At 40.2% G+C, this 16912-nt stretch overlaps 2 protein-coding genes across 3 annotated transcripts; one reads left to right on the plus strand and one right to left on the minus strand.

Annotated features, from left to right (window-relative positions):
* The first annotated feature begins 33 nt into the window (after window positions 1-33).
* LOC147655508 (uncharacterized) lies at window positions 34-4010 on the plus strand. The gene is made up of 3 exons (XM_086893233.1): window positions 34-1834; window positions 1901-3405; window positions 3526-4010. The coding sequence occupies exon 1, from the start codon at window positions 43-45 to the stop codon at window positions 373-375; it is 333 nt and encodes a 110-aa protein (XP_086749359.1). The 5' UTR covers window positions 34-42; the 3' UTR covers window positions 376-1834; window positions 1901-3405; window positions 3526-4010.
* On the minus strand, window positions 2330-16903 carry CEP76 (centrosomal protein 76). Of its 2 annotated transcripts, XM_086893084.1 has the most exons (13): window positions 16544-16890; window positions 15832-16008; window positions 15320-15475; window positions 14917-14998; window positions 14321-14545; window positions 13604-13789; window positions 11766-11863; window positions 10959-11087; window positions 7913-8104; window positions 5922-6088; window positions 4711-5044; window positions 3148-3365; window positions 2330-2680 (listed from the first exon to the last, which is right to left on the minus strand). In XM_086893084.1, exons 3-13 carry the CDS (start codon window positions 15473-15475, stop codon window positions 2542-2544), a joined length of 1926 nt encoding a protein of 641 aa, XP_086749210.1. In that variant the 5' UTR covers window positions 15832-16008; window positions 16544-16890; the 3' UTR covers window positions 2330-2541. The 2 variants fall into 2 exon arrangements, with proteins under 2 accessions (XP_086749210.1, XP_023777128.2); XM_023921360.2 differs by lacking the exon at window positions 15832-16008 and having other exon boundaries at window positions 16788-16903.
* Window positions 16904-16912: the final 9 nt, after the last annotated feature.

Raw genomic sequence — 16912 nt, forward strand, 5'->3', positions numbered from 1 at the left:
CGCCCGCCCGCCGCCGCAGCGCCCCCTGCCGGCACCGCCGCCATGGCGGGCGCGGGGCGCTTCCACCGGGGCTGCCACGGCAACCGGAGCCTGCAGCGCCTGCCGGGCCGGGCCGGGCCGAGCCGCTCGGCTTCCACCTCTGCCGGAGACACCGACGGACGCGGGGCGCTCGTGGTGCACTCAGCCCTCGGGCCGCTGTTTCTGCGCCGGGTGCTGGCAATCACCACCCGCAGCAACGAGCAGCTCCCGGCGGGATGCGGGATGACACTCCCTGCACCCCCGAGTGTTAAAGGCTTGGCACGAACCCGCGCCATCACGGATCCGGCGAAACGTGTTAGGTCCCCGCTTTCACAGCAGGAGGGCGAGTGCCTTTGAATTCCAGGGTCTGCTCTCCTAAAGCAAACACTTCCTCCGGGAAAGCTCCATCCTCGGCAGCAGCAAGGCTGGAAGCGCCCAGGAGACGCAGAGAGGGTAGCAGAGCTAAACCAGCCCAGTCTGGGAAGGGAACAAGGGACTCGTCTTCCAAGCAGCTGGGAATTGACCTCCCTGCCCCTGAACACACCTGGGCACCCTAAGGGCACAGCCCTTCGTGCCAGCTTCGTCCCAGGCAAACGAGCACTTTCACCCAGAAGAGCATCAGACTAAATAAGCTGATGCTCACAGAGAACACACGGCGTTTCTCTCTTTAGTGTTCTACCTCCCAGATGTGAAAGGAAAATAAAAATCTCCCGTTCGCCCCTGATCCACCGGGAGCCGGGAGGGTGTGAGGAGCAGCGCCGGGAGTGCCCCCTGCCGTACAGGAGCGGTACTGCACCTGGGCAGGGCCCCCGCCGCCGGCTCCAACTCACCCATTCCACTTCCAGCTCCTCTCTTCCCATTCCACATCCAGTTCCTCTCTTCCCTTTCATTTCCAGCTGTACTGAACGCCGCTGCTTTTTTCCTCTTGAGTAACATACAGCGGTGAATATAAGATACGACTGGTACTTAAATAATGCTGTTAAATTTGGAGATATTCACCATACAATATGATCCAGCCTTTCAGGAAAGGAAAGTAGGGGAGAAATTGTACTTGTGAAGCTTTTATCAGCATCCTGTATGCTGTATAAGAGGCAAACGAATGCATTTTGATCTTTCAGGCAGCAAAAGAAAGATAACACAAAACCAGACTTGTGAAGTTAGCAGCAGGGCCAGTAAGTACATAATGTGCTATTAGAGTCCTAAATTTAAAAAACCTCAGTGCTGCCATAGGAAGTATTTAACACCTCTTGAAGAAAAAAGACAAAAACGGTGTCACACTGCCACACTGCTGATAAAATGTACATGCAAAATGTCAACATTCACTCCTGCTGTATGTGTTGCAAGATTCTCTAGGATCAGGTAATTTTTTTGGTTCAGGACCAGCAGAAAAAGTTGCCTTTCTTACAAGGACAAGCAAAGGACGTGGTCATGGGCTATCACTGACACAGAATGGCTTCTGCAAAAGAAACCAGTTTCAGATTCTCCAGCCACAAGAGATGCCTGGGGTCCACATGGGAAAAAACCTGAGAAGTATGGTTCGAGAAAGTTCAGTAAGCCCAACTGCTTGCCATTTTGTAAAGCATAAAGACTTACAGATACTCAGCAAATCATCACCCATAGGTTTAAGACAGACAAAATCAGAGGTGGGTAATTAAGTACAGACCTGAGCATCAGAATTAGACAAAATCATGAATGGCTGTCAAGAAAAATGGCCTGGCTACAACCTCTACCTCAGAAACTTCATAAGGTAACAAGAGGCAAAAGGCATCAGGTTTAACTACTTTATCTAACCCATCATAACTATTCACATCATCAGGTATCCAAGTCTTAATATATATTTAAAAAAATAAATCCATAAATTATTAAATTCATAGATCTTCAGGTATCCAAGTCTTAATATATATTTAAAAAAATAAATCCATAAATTATTAAATTCATAGATCTTCAGGTATCCAAGTCTTAATGTATATTTAAAAAATAAATCCATATATTATTAAATTCACATATTAACAAATTTATCTGATTGAACTGTTCTCAGAAGCTGAATGTAGAAGTTACTATTAGATCCCCAAGAGGCAGAAATAAATTTTGTTGTCTGAAGGACACATGCATAAACACTAGTCTATCTGGATCTCAGTCACTCACAAAGTACATCCTGTACACTACAGGGAAAGGAGAGATAGAAAAGAGTCTCTTAGTCTGTAGAGGTAAAGCAGACCTACTTCTAAACAAACTCTTAAACCAATTCAGAACTGCAAAAAACAAGCCAATATTTTTTGCACCCATTTTAGTAAATTGACCCACATTCCTATAAATATAAAAAGTAACTTTTATTACAAAGAATAAATTCTCTTTATAAATACAATCATTACTGTGTACACAATCCCCTTCAATACACACACTGGTGTTCAAAATCAGTGGCATTTATATAAAATACTATCTTAGCTTTTAATTTAATCATTTTATACCCTCATACATTATTTTGAAGTGCTAAAAAAGTATGAATAATTTGTTGGTTTTTTTTCAAAGGACAGAACGGTATTTACAAGCAAACATGATCCAAACTGCACACGCAGATTCAGGGTACGTAAACACTCGTACACGAACAGCAAGTCGCACTTGGTCTCCCCTACAACAGATTATTTCTTCACAAAAAGGAGACCTATATGACAAAGAGAAACAGAGTAACAGACAATCCTAAGATATTGTTAAAAGTTTTAATTATATAGTGCAATTTTTTTAAAGTGTGACTAGCATTCAAGTAATGATGAATGAGTCTGTCACTACAAATAATAATATTGTTCTATAGTGCAAGGGCCATTGCCTTGGAGGAAAATGACACAACCACTAATCATTTTTAACAAGCGAAGAGAAATTAAATTAACTCCTCCCTTGTTCTTCAATTTAATACACAAGAAGTCTATCACCACTGATACCTGAGTCACCAATGTAACCTAAAAGCTCTGTACCCCACGATCCATTACACATACCACACTACTCTTCCTCCTGTTCTAACCTAAGGAAATCAATTTTCTTTAAAACTCATTATTAAAAAAATGAGTTGCAATCAGCAATTAAGGATTACTATTTAGTTTTAACATATACCTATATCTTGACACTTTGACTTACCGAAGACACGTGGCAAATATTCTCCTGGCATTTCTGTGCACAAAATGGATTGGAAACCCTTTGAAGGTGTGACCATCGGGTACCGCTCTCCTTACGGCATCCTGAAACTCTTCATTTCCTGCAGAAACACCTGTTGTGCGTTCAAGCTCATAGGCTGCTAGTGCTGGTGACAACAGATAGGAGAGCTGGTCATCCCAAACAGTAGAAAGGCCAAGATCCTGGGAGGCAAGTCACAGAACAATGACAACTGTGAAGAAGGTACATCAGGATATGCCTAAACTTGCCTACCGTATAGATTAAAACAATCCAGGAATCTTTATATTGGTAGTTGATGGCAGTGAACTGATGAAGCACAGAACAATGACAACTGTGAAGAAGGTACATCAGGATATGCCTAAACTTGCCTACCGTATAGATTAAAACAATCCAGGAATCTTTATATTGGTAGTTGATGGCAGTGAACTGATGAAGCAGTGAGCTTTGTGTATTGACTCACACACCAACTGGGAGAAGCATATACCACCACCAGAAGTAAGTGACACCACAAGTATCAAACATTTATCAAGGAATGAAGCTAAACTATTAGACTTAAGCATTAGGCCAGCAGACTTGAAACCTGTTTCAGCTACAGCATCTCTGCATGAAATGTAAGAAGATACGCATAAATACACAGCAAAAATATGGAAAAGATCAACTAAGATTCACCTGACATTTTTTTCAAATGTCTCATGGAAAACCCCTTCTGAAAATATGATGCACAACAGCTCCCCGAAACACAAAGGCACCTTCTTTCTACCATCCATGTTCCCACCACATACGTGCACCCTCCTCCTACCATCCCAAAGGCAAAGAAATATAAAAAACTACCATGTATATATTCAACCCTGCATGAGACTCATACTCAGAGAATTACTTTGCCACCCTAAAGGCTGAGCATCGTGTGGGGAGATAAAAACAGAAACAATCAAAAAAACCTCATTAAAAACAGACATAAGCTAACAGGGACTTAAAGTATCATTGCCTTCATATCCAGCACAGGATGTACCATTTCTGGCACATTATGCCTTGTAGAAATCCTGGTAAAGGACAAAACTAACTTCTAAAAATATCTCCCATTTTGTAAAGCAGTCAGAGTAAGATCATGAAAGCTGAAAGCCTACTTTTATATAGGAACCAGAAACATTTGTGCTGTACTGGCAAAGCCCACTAACAATCAGATTTGATCTTCCTGGTGCTTTTAGAAACAGCTCATGGGTGGTCTGCAGGTGCCAGTAAGCTGAAGATCAGACCTAGAACAAGGGGCAAAGCCAGGGTGGAGGGAAAAGCTCACACATGAGGCTACGGATCACCGCTGCAAATAATAGTAAGTATGATGTCTAAACCAGCTCATTACAGTCTTCCCAAACATTTTTTCAGTAATTTCACTTTTCACATATCATAGTTCTGCAAAAGCTGATGGAAAAGACATTGCAAAGATACAAGTATGTGAACTAACAAATGGCTATCCAAAACAAGTATACAACTGACGCATTACCATGACAGATTACTGCCAGTCTTCCTCACCTTTCTGTGTTCAGAGACCAGTATCCTCAGCTGCACTTCTATGTCGTTGCTTGTTACAGCAGCATCTATTGTAGAAGCACACAGAGGAGGAAAAGGGGGAACTGAAGACGTTGCTCCAGGAGGACATACAGATTTTATTGCTTCTCTGCTCATGGGTTTCCATCTAGATTCATCATGCAGGTCAAACACACACACCTCCACAGCATCAGAGGGCTGACAATTTCCAAAGAACTTTTCATGGTTAAAGATACAACCTATTGTGCGATATGGATACAGTGGCTTGGGCTGTTCAACTATGGGAGGGTCATCAGGGTTGATAGCTCTGTGGATGTACCTAGTCAAAAAGATTCAACTTCTTATTAATACAGCTTATTTCAAGGCAAGGTAAAAATATTTAGATGGGACAGACACAGACATTTCTCCTTTAAAAACACTTACATCCAAGTTTGTAATCAATTTTCCCCCAAACAATGGCATTCATTTGTTTACAGAAATGTAATTGCACACGTTTTGGAGATATAATATAAAATCAAACAATAAATAATTTTTAGTCTTTAAATCTAGAAAAATATGCTGCTTAATCAAGCAGTTAAATTTTGCAACTACAAGAACATGCTCATACAGTTTCCCTGTTATTCATCACATTTAGAGAAATACATCTGCAATTGCTAATCACAGGACACACGAACAATGGCAAAATATAATTGCTTGTTTTGAACACCGGAAAGAACATGTTCCCAAAGCTTTAGTACATCAAACATGTGCCCTTCTCAAATAACCCAAGCCAAGAGAAAAATCTCAGAGAACTTAGAGAGATTTCTGCAGGGAGCAAAAAAGTAATGCAATACTGATTTCGCCAATGAAATCAAGCAAAAAATATGTGTTTCTGAACAATCATGTCAGATTTCATCTCCTTTACAAATGATGGCAGTGATAGTGTCAATGGCAATCAGCTGCCATAAGACACAAAACAGTTACCGTACAGGATTAAGGACACTGATATATTACAAACTGATGAAATACTTCCCCTCATGCTGAACCAGTTATTTTCCAAGCAAAAGCAGTAGATAGAAAAAACATTCAAAGACAAATATCACCTGGATTACATGACAGGGTATAAAGATTTTAAAAAAACAAAAACACAAGAGTAAAAATATCCTACACAAACCTCAATATACATTGTTCTGTTTTCTTATATTCTTTTTACTCACCTATGTCCTGTTAAGCTCTCCCAAAAAGTAATTGTTCCATCAGATCCACAAGTCATTACCCAAGTGTGGGGAACTCCTTTTGCTTTTGTTCCGACACACACAAAGGCTTCCAATCCAAACCCAAGAAGAAGACTGCACAGAAGGTTAGCATGGTCTTCACAGTCACCCTAGACAATAAATATTAATGAGCTGCTTTGAGTATTAGGTATGGATTAAACCTTAAAGAAATAAAATAGTGGTTTTCTCAAGCCACCATTTAACAAGTCATGTTACTTTCCTGTTTATCTAAAATATGTATCAAAAGTCAGGATTTTACCACTTACACTAGACAGGTTTTAGTTTTCTGTAATAGAATAAAAAAAGTTAAAACTTAAAAATATATGTTCTAATGATAGACTGTTGATATTGTTTGTTCAAGTATAGTGTATGATTAACACTGGGAAACATTTCTTACGACTATAAAGAAACCTTCAAATAACCCAAAACCGGAATCTATTGACCTGTGACAACAAAACCAATGTTCTAATTAACTGCAAATATATATATATAAATCAAACACCTGAGGAAAGACTAGAAATTACTCAGTATTTGCACACATTTAGGAAATTTTTCATTTAATAAAATGTAATTCTACTGGTATTTCACCTTCTTGAATGTGCTGCCAAACTTCAGAAACTAGACAAAGATAAAACAAGGTCCCCCACAGATCTAATTGTAAGACCACTGGGAATCATGTGCAGCTGTTTTTTCCTTCAGTTAGAAAAACATTTATCTCATAAACACATTACTACCACTGATAATTCACAGAAAACAATTTCCAAATGCAATGTCTAGCATCCTTTGTCTCTTGAGTTCTTTACAAACGTTAGCTGTAAAGTAAGAACAAAATTTGCTCAAACAATGAAGGCTTCATAATACAAAGTATAGCATTCAGAAGCAGAACAGTAAGGCTCTTTAGTCAAGTAACTATTCAGAATGTTGAAAATGTGAAATTCAGAGTTCTTGGATGTATCAAGACAACACAATCTTGCCCTACCACAGCATAAAAGAGAAATACGCAGTAGTTTTAAACCCTGTAGTGAATCTGTGCCACTTTCCACAAGAAAAATAATGATCCAGCTGGTGTCTCAGGGGGTAAATTCAGTTATTTTCCATACAGCTTTCCCCTTCTGCCTTGAAGGAACATTCTTTTCTGTGTGTCCAAACACAGCAGTCCTCGAAGTCCCTGTTGCCATCTCCATCTGAAAGCCAGTGGACAGCCAGAACTGCCTTAACATGCCACCTATGCATCATCTGATATTCAAAGACAATAGCCAATGCCTGTTCTGTGTGGTCTTGGAGGCAGGTCTAAAATCTGGGATACAGCTCCTGCTGCCACGAACACATCTTTTAAATGCAAACACATCAGTGATGTTATTTTTGAAGGCAGAAGTATCTCCATGGCAATGAAAAGTACTGACAACCCTAAAGAAGTATCAGAAGTGATCACTTCTGCTCATGAAACTGAAGAGCTATAAACAAGAACCTGTTACAATTTGTTTTGCTTATTATACTTATAGGATACAAATGTCAGACCACCAAGAACTAAGTTGAAACTTTTAGTGAAATTTCCTGTCTTGCAAAAATGTACCATAAAAACTGCCAGTATATTTCAGCCCATCTATGGAAAAAAAAAAAAAAACCCAAAACAAAACAAACAGACAAAAAAAAACCAACCAAAAAAACGACAAAAAAAACCCCATCAACAAAAGAAACAAGAGACTAAAGAGACTTTTTCTACTCTGGACCCCAACTACAGCAATAAAGGAAGCCTGCTCCAAAACCTTCTTGTCTACTATTTAACATCTGCTTCTCTTTAAAAACATCTCAAACACGACTGTACAGAATCTTCCAAACCCGATTTTAATGCGTGTATTTGCAACTTGTTTTAAATTCCTGCCGTTGTTAAGAACAGCAACCCCACCCCACGGTGCCACACGAGGGTCACGCACCTTGTTCCTGCATAAGAAGGCGAGGAGGGTGCACCACTGCTCCTGTTTGCCGCCGCCCCCGCCGATCACCGGGGCTCTCTCGTGGGCCAGGACGCTGACGAAGCGCGCTGCCTGCCTGGGCGTGTCCAGCAGCCGCCCGGCCCGCAGAGGTCTCACGTAGGAACACACCGGCCGGTTCACCCCATTTTCATCCTGAACATGGCAAATGGGGTTATTTGCCAGCCGTGCCGGTGTCGCAAAACGTTAATCTTAGATTAGCTTTTTTGTCTCTGGGATGTATTCTCCCTGGAATAAGTATCACTCAAAAACAGTGAAGACACGAAAATACCCCCAGAATTAGGACCCAAGACCATTAAGACAACTCATTTAGAGACATCACATATTTCATTCTGTCTCTGTCATTCATAGGGAATTCTGGACTAAATGTATGAACACCAGGAACAGCGCAGGCTGCAATTAATTTTCTCAAACTGTTCATGTTCTACCCACTATCAATTTCCACATTATCATCACTATATCCACATTATCATCAAGTATAAAAACCAGCCAGAACAAATCTCACACAACAACTGCAACAACCCCAAAAAATTTGGGTTCCGCAACAGCCCCAAAAAACCCCACCCTCAAAAGTATTAAACATTCAGCAACTGATTCTAGAGTTTAAAAGGTGCTTATTTGCTTCTGAATTTGAATACTCTACCTCTTATAATAGCAAGCAATAAAAATTGCTCAAAACACAGTAACTAGATCTATTAAGCAACTAGATCTAAATTAAGCAATAATACTAAGAATTTTTAAGTTCTTATAAAAATGAAAAAATAAGATTACTTTAAAAAAGGTCTGTTTAATTACATGCTGCAGGCAAATACTATGATTATCATATATTAAAACTGTTTCAAGAAGCATAGAAGTCTTCTGTTCCTCACTGGGCTAGATTTGTACTTTTATGCTCATATATTTTTAAAAGGGATCAGAGCCTTTTGAATCTCTGCAGCTTCAGGAAATCATGGTCTCCTATTTTTACTGCAGTCATATACTGTCCCCGTTAAGGTTTTGTCATGCTTTTCTAGCAAACTGGTGGGGAAAAAAAGCAGCATTTATTTGAGGCTGACTGGAATCCTTTTGAAAACTATTTCACAGCTCAAAAGCAATTAAAAAAACCCCACAGGCAGGATTTATTTTTTAATATTGTCTCATATATATAAAATGCCTGTTTCTGCATTACTCATCTGAAACTTGATGGTAATTAAATTATCAAACTAATCTAATAAAGTCATTTCTATTCCCAGAAAGTTTTATTAAGATTTGCTATGGCAAACGGGAGACTCAAGATAAGCTCTATATACATACTAATCTAGTTCCTTTCCTATTTAATTATAGACCTGTTTCTCTTTATACCCTGCCCTAAAACTCTTAAAGCCTTTGTATTTGGAAGGGAGTTTGTCTTCTTCACAGCAGCCCTCATAGTGCTGTGTTTTAGATTTGTGACCAAAACAGTGCTGTGAACACACCAGTGTTTTAGTTGCTGGTGAGCAAGGCTTGTATAGTATGACAGCCATCTACACTTCTCATTCTGCCACCACATAGTTCTAGGTTCAGGGTGGACAAAAACCTGGAAGGAGACACAGCCAGGACAGCTGACATGATCTGACCAAAGGAATATTCCATGCCATATAGTGTCATGCTCAGTGCTAAGATCTTTTCTGCTTGGAGACAGTAAAGGCATCTGTCTCCTGTGGGAAGGGATGAGTGACTCTCTTTGCTTCTTTTCCTCCCTCCCTCCCTCCGCTTTTTTTTTCTCTCCTCTCCTCTCCTCTCCTCTCCTCTCCTCTCCTCTCCTCTCCTCTCCTCTCCTCTCCTCTCCTCTCCTCTCCTCTCCTCTCCTCTCCTCTCCTCTCCTCTCCTCTCCTCTCCTCTCCTCTCCTCTCCTCTCCTCTCCTCTCCTCTCCTCTCCTCTCCTCTCCTCTCCTCTCCTCTCCCTTCCCTTCCCTTCCCTTCCCTTCCCTTCCCTTCCCTTCCCTTCCCTTCCCTTCCCTTCCCTTCCCTTCCCTTCCCTTCCCTTCCCTTCCCTTCCCTTCCCTTCCCTTCCCTTCCCTTCCCTTTCCTTTCCTTTCCTTTCCTTTCCTTTCCTTTCCTTTCCTTTCCTTTCCTTTCCTTTCCTTTCCTTTCCTTTCCTTTCCTTTCCTTTCCTTTCCTTTCCTTTCCTTTCCTTTCCTTTCCTTTCCTTTCCTTTCCTTTCCTCTTTTCTTTTCCTTTCCCATCTTTATTTCAACCCATGAACTTTTCCTTGCTTTTGCCATTTTTATTCTTGCCTCCACCTCACCAATGTGGAGAGACAGAGTAATGGGTTCGGGCCTCGGCTGGGATTTTTAAGTTCACATCACTCCTGCACACTCAGGGCACAGCCAGAAGGGAAGCTGTTGCCTCATGGAAGAGGAGGCACAGATTGCCTCGGAATACTGCTTTTAGATAAGAAGTTACTGTGGTAGGAAAATTGCTACTGAACAGGGTAAATTCATAGTGTGAAAAATGCAAGTATCATACTTTTACTGAGTACTGAGGAGCAACTGATACAGTAATTTATCAGACTCTAGTAATTATGACTGTAGTTGTTGTGTGACAGAAACCAGAGAGATTCCATTGCAGATCACATAGAGTTCAAATATTTTGAGGATCTGTTCTAATAGATCAAGGAAGTCCATTTCTTGTAACTGTTTTATCTGGTACTAAACTTATCTCAAACACCTGTACAGATCACCCAAGTTTCTGCCATTTGAGTATTCAAGGACAAGACTAAGCAGGCTTTTTCACTTAGTAGATCAGAGGTAGTCAGAGCAACCCTCCTGTCTGCATTGTCCTATTAAGCTTCAATAGACAAACAGAAGTCCTTACAAATCTAATTTTTTTTCACGATACACCACATTTAGCCCTGACCTGAACATAACCACATCATAAATCTATACAGATTCTGCATATACATAAAGTTCAAAATAAAATAAAAAGATAACTTAAAGAAAGGATTGGTCTATTTATACAATTCACGAACCTGTGCAAAGATCTTGACCAGCCTTGTGTTGTGGGTAGGTCTGATCTGCAGGTATTCTCTCCACCACTGCTTAGCATACACAAGAAATAAACGTTCTTTTTCTGCTGTTTTCTGACGTTCCAAAGTGAACTGTAGGTAGGAAAAACAAAACCAATCCTACATATACTAATTCCAAACAGGAGAAAAAAAGCCATAATCAGTAAGGACATTAACATACTGGCATATGTAAAATAAAGCTTAACATTTTAAGTGTGTCATGCAAATGCATGTATTTTTAAATGGAAATCAAACTAATAAAAATTTCAAGTTGTATTTCTTGTTTTTATGTTTATATATTAGTCTTGACTGAAGTAATGCTCATTTTAAGTAATGCATTTCTGCACAGAAGGATTGCTCAGATTGTAATGTGCAGGAGAATATCTGCACATACCTTCAGGCCAACATTTACTGGTTTTCCAAGCATTACTTATTACTATTACTATTACTATTACTTAACAGAAATTACTGTTTCACATGGGAAAGAGCAAGAAAACATATTGCTACCTGAAGAAAATTAGATATATTGCATCTTTCCTTTTTCTTCAGAGGTTTTGATACAAGTAATTAGAAAAAACCCACCACAGTAATATTTTGAGTAATGTTCAGTATAGACAAAGTAGTGTAAAAAAGGTAATTATATTTGAATTTAATAGAAGAAAAATAAGTAAGTATTAAACAGTCAAAAACCCCACAGTCCTCAACATCTACAATTCTGTTCTTCTCCCCCACCAACAAAAGAGTAAGTTAGGCCTCCCAGAAATTACTTACTTGAGTACTAATTATTTCTGAAGAAAGTGTCTTATTAAGCTGTGGATACATTTCCAGTCTGATGTTTAAAACACCAACAGAAACTTTTGATTCTGTACCTTTGAAACAAAATAAGTTTTCATCAGGTCTCTCATATTTAATTTGCCTAGATTATTTTGGCCAGGCAGGGGCAAACCATTAAAATATGTATGTTATATAATCACAAAAAGTAAACTTCTTTAAACATAGGCAAAGTAAGAATCTTTATTTAAATTTCAAACTCAAATGAGGCTGTAAGGAAGCATAATATGACCAAAAAAACCACAGTTGTCTACATCCAAGACAATTATCCAAGACCCTATTTGCAGCCATTACTAGGACATACGAGATGAATTCTAGAATGGAATTCTAGAAATGTCTAGAATAGGCATCTAAAATCAAGTCAGAGAATCACACACTGTAAATGTGCCTATTCCTACTGATTACACAAGTAGCTTAAATTTAAATAGTTGGAAATAAGTAAAGTTCATCTTCCCCCAGGATGCAGCTCATTATGAGGGACCCTGGCTGTCACACAAAGCGATTACTCAACTTAAAAAACTTCCCAAAATAACAAACAACTGAACAACCCCCCTCAACTTCATGTTGTTGCCTAATGCTGAAATTGAAATTACATAAACAAAAATAAGCTTTAAAAACATGTTACAAATGGGTCCATGTGCAATATGAGTAACGGAAGCCTGGCATAACAGTTTATCTGTTTATGTGAGATGGCAGCATCCTTTTATGTTCTTGACACATTTTGTACAATGACAGGATTTTGAAGAGGAGAAAAAACACTGGATTTATTGGATTGATACTTTATTACCTGGGAAAAAAGCTAATGAGAATGAAATTTAACTTGCTCCATCACCCATCTGAGAATTAAGCTCAACTTATTTGCTACGGATTTCCAAGTCATTATAGAAAAAATTAAAATCAGAATGGCCTGAGTTGGGTGGGATCTCAGAGATCACCTAGTTCCAACCCCACTGCCATGGGCAGGGACACCTTCCACAAAATCACATTGCTCAGAGTTCCATCCGACCTGGCCTTGAACACTTCTCAGGATGTGACACCCACAGCTTTTCTGGGCAACCTGTTTCTGTGCCTCACCACCCTCACAGGAAAAAATTTCATGCTCATATCTCATCTAAATCTACTCTCATTCAGTTTGAATCCATCCTGCCTTGTCCTGTCATTACTTGCTCTTGTAAAAAGACTTGTAAGAAGTCATGAGAGACCTACTCTTTATTCACTAAATCATATCCTAACAACTTGTGTTGGAACTCCTGAGAAGAGGACTGGGGACAAGAGATACACAAAAACACACATGTGTACTAACTGCTAAGCACCTAAACCAAGCCGTTCAGAAAAGACGCTTCCAGCTACTGGGATAAATGGGAGCAGAGATCCCTTTCTCCAGCAATTGTTAGTTTGCTATGAAAGGCACACAAGCTGGATTTTACTCCCCAGCACTGAACAGATATATTCCTGGAGATGGAACTACAGGATTTTTGTTTGGTCGGTTTGATTCTGATAACTTAACCAGATTTTGCAATAATCAATAGTGGGAATTCCCAGACATGGGGAATGGGGACCATTTTTACAAGGGATCTGGAATGCTCATTTTTAGCAGCCTGGTAACAGAAAAATTAATCTGACCATTAAGTCTTCTAGGCATTTTTTAGGGATACTTTACAGTTATTTCTGAATTGAAGAAAAAAAAAAATTAGATCAAAAATACTGCTTTAAGCTTGTAAGCAAGCTCAGTACCCAAAATTTTAAGTCTTCATAACATGCTTATTTTTCATGCTTACCTACACCCAGGAGTTCCACAGCAACATTTGTTATGCCGTTCTCTGCAGCCAAGACAGACCTCCACTCCAAGAAATAGGATGCTACCAGTGTGGTCTCACCAAATGTGTCTGTTTTGATCAGAACCATGTGCACTGGGTCACATATAGATAACATAGTGGTTGCATCCACCATCTTACTTCCATCACCTGCCATTATTAAACCAAAATAAGATAGCAAGAATATTATCATCCCAAGTTCCAATCAGAATTTTAAAACAGTATGCAACAAAATGCAATGTATGTAGTAAGTATAAAACACAATATATGTACTAAGTATAAAGAAAGATCTTGAGTCCAGGAGTGTAAGCAATGGTCCCATCTCTAAAACCACACTCATTTTAGGACAGAGCTACAGAGAGATTACAGAGAAGATAAAAGTACTTTGTAGTTGAGTACTGCAATGCAACTAGTTCAGACACACAAAAAAATAAAATGGAATTAACATTTAAGAATGGATAAAGTTGGGCAATCTCAAGTTAGAGTGAAAAAGAAGGAAAAGAGCAAGAGCAGAGAAAGATCTACAAGTGGCATAACCCAATACAGTCATCTGTTTCCTCAGGAAAACAACACAAAAAACAGGAAAGAAAACCACTAAATAATATCAAACATATTTCACAATAACTCTTAGGTCAGAAAAAATCCCAACAGCATCAGCTCTAATCCCACAATATTCCTTACCTAGGCTATCCCTGTGTATTTCAAGTAGAAAACCATCCTGAAAATCTGGCTCACAGGCACAGGGTACAGGTTTGGAACGGAAGCGCTGGTTTCGAAAATGTAAACACAGAGTGAAGGTAGAACAGATCTGGCCAGGCAGAGGCTCTGGTTCCTGAAGATGTTCCAGAAAAGCTTTTCCACCCAAAACCTGAAGGTAAAGATACCTCCGTGTTGGGTCAATGTTAGCTGTAAAGCGTAGCAATAAAAATGAAGAGACTACAAACAGATCTTAAAAAAGCTTAATTTGTTAAACATCAGCTAACTAAGAGGAGACTAGCAAAAAAAAAGAAACTTTTTCGAGACAAGTGCTTAGGAGAAGATTATTTTAAAATATATGGAAATTATCTTAGTGTAAAGTAAATTGAATAATAATAATAAATTGTATTTAATGCAACACTGATTGCTGCTGCTGCTTACATGAGTTTACTCCATGTGGATAAGCAGAGGAAACATTCACCCTTATGCCAGTTCATACTGACATTCAGAGTGCAAAAATCATAGACTTCAAATTTGTTTCAAAACTATGATCCAAACATTTAAATAAACAAGAAACATACTTTTTTTCAAAACTGGTGGTTCTCTGTCAACAAAATGTGTTGATGGTTTTGGAGCCGAAGTCCTCTCTGTTTCATTCACATCCTGGAATTACAATTAAGACTTTTTAAGGAGTCAAGGGATGCAGCAGTGCTCTTACTACAGTCTTCTAAAAATTTAAGAATCTTCCATTTCATCTGAATGCCATTCCTAAGGTATGCTCCCTTCTAAAACTGAAAAAATATTTAGTGCAGTATTATCACCAAACCAATTTCAGCATATCCATTAATCTTCTCTACTTCTATAATGTCTCAAATCAGTAAAGTCCTTACAAACCTCCAGAAGCAGCATAGTTTCACTTTGTCAAAACACCACACCAGTAAATATAACAAGCAGAAATACTTCTTCTCTTCAAAAGCCACTTACAGTTACAAATTTAAGTTCCTTCATAACATCATCAATGATTCCCCGCTGTCTTAGGGCTTTAATCAGGTCTTCCGTGGACAGCTGCTGATGCTCAGGTGCCAGCTCTTCTCTTAGAGTCTCAGCAAGAACTTCTCGTATCCTCCCATGGACATCCATCTGAAAGGAAGTTCACTATGTGTTACAAACACCAGCTCTCCCTATGGCAGCAGGTACAACTTGCCAATTAAGTCTGTAAGGCTAAGGGTGTTTTCCTAGGAACACAGAAATAACTACACCAAAATATTGATCCTTTCAGAACTAATCAAATGAGCCACTACCTTACAAAAGCAATGCTCCCAGTAAAAAAAAATTACAAGCATACAAAACATAGGCATTCTCACTGCTCTTTGACAGTAACCCATCTTAAACTTCCCTCCTTACTAAAAGGTCTGTAAATCCATCAATTACAAAATGATCATTGTTCTAATTTCTTGACTCCCTCAAAATTCAAACCTAATATAATACTTCCTTACTTTTTAAGGGAAAAAATATGCTTTTGATATAGGTAAGGCACAAAAGTAGTAGATCTCCCTTGCAAGCTTTCCCTGTGCTCAAAAGGAAGTCTGCGCATCATCTGAGCTGTAAAAGCAGATGAATTTATAGAGCTGACTCTCACACTGGAAGGATGTTAAGGACACAGCCACCAATACCTGAAACAGAATCACAGAATGACCTTGTTGGAAAACTTCTTAAAGCTCATCTCATCCCAAAGCCCCTGCCATGGGAAGGGACACCTTTCACTAGACCAGGTCACTCACAACCCCACCCAGCCTGGCCTTGAACACTTCCAGGGATGGGGCATCCACAGCTTCTCTGGGCAACCTGTTCCAGTCCCTCAGCAGCCATCACAGTGAAAAATTCTTCCTAATATCTAATCTAAACCTACTCTCTTTCATCCATCTCCCCTTGTCCTGTCATTACATGCTCTGGTAAAAAGTCTGTCTTCTTTCGTGCAGGCTTCCTTCAGATACTGGAAGGCTGCTATAAAGTCTCCACGGAGCCTTCCCTTCTCCAAGCTGCACTATCCCAGTTCTCTCAGCCTTTCCTCGAAGCAAAGGCGCTCCTTCCCTCTAAACATCTTGCTGGCCTCCTCTGGACTCGCTCCATAACCCCGTTCTCCTGTGTGACAGGTAGGAATATTCACCCCTACACTAACAAGCGATATAGGAGTTACAGCCTCCTTACTTATCGGTTCAAGACCCTCGCTCAAAGAGCAACAAGAAAATGACGAAGCGGCGCCTGGACACCACCTGCAGCGGGCGACCCAAGTTGGGAAAACAAAGCGGGGCGCCGGAGCGGGCGCGCGCCGCCTCCGCCTCAGCGGGCGCTGCCGCCACTCGCGGCCGGGTGACACCGGCACGGGGGCCGGCACAGCCCCCTGAGAGATAGGGGAAGGCTCTCCGGCGCCGGGACGCGGCGCCAGTCCCACCTTGAGCAGCTGCTGGTGGATGATCTGCTTCAGCTCCGAGGCTTTCTCCGGCGGCAGCGACATGGCGGACCCGGCAGGGAACGAGCCCCAACCGCCGCGCAGCGAGCGCGGGCACCGCCGCTACC

Source organism: Cyanistes caeruleus, chromosome 1 (assembly GCF_971803275.1).
Source record: "Cyanistes caeruleus chromosome 1, bCyaCae1.hap1.1, whole genome shotgun sequence".
Taxonomy (NCBI): domain Eukaryota; kingdom Metazoa; phylum Chordata; class Aves; order Passeriformes; family Paridae; genus Cyanistes; species Cyanistes caeruleus.

What these genes read in the sequence shown, in the direction of transcription:
- LOC147655508 (XM_086893233.1), top strand. Translation starts at nt 43, where the DNA reads ATGGCGGGCGCGGGGCGCTTCCACCGGGGCTGCCACGGCAACCGGAGC.
- CEP76 (XM_023921360.2), bottom strand. Translation starts at nt 16,850, where the DNA reads ATGTCGCTGCCGCCGGAGAAAGCCTCGGAGCTGAAGCAGATCATCCAC. An exon ending in ACCACCAGTTTTGAAAAAAA is followed by an intron (nt 14,546 to 14,916) that starts GTATGTTTCTTG and finishes TACGCTTTACAG; the next exon opens with CTAACATTGACCCAACACGG. An exon ending in CAGAAATAATTAGTACTCAA is followed by an intron (nt 11,088 to 11,765) that starts GTAAGTAATTTC and finishes TCCTACCTACAG; the next exon opens with TTCACTTTGGAACGTCAGAA.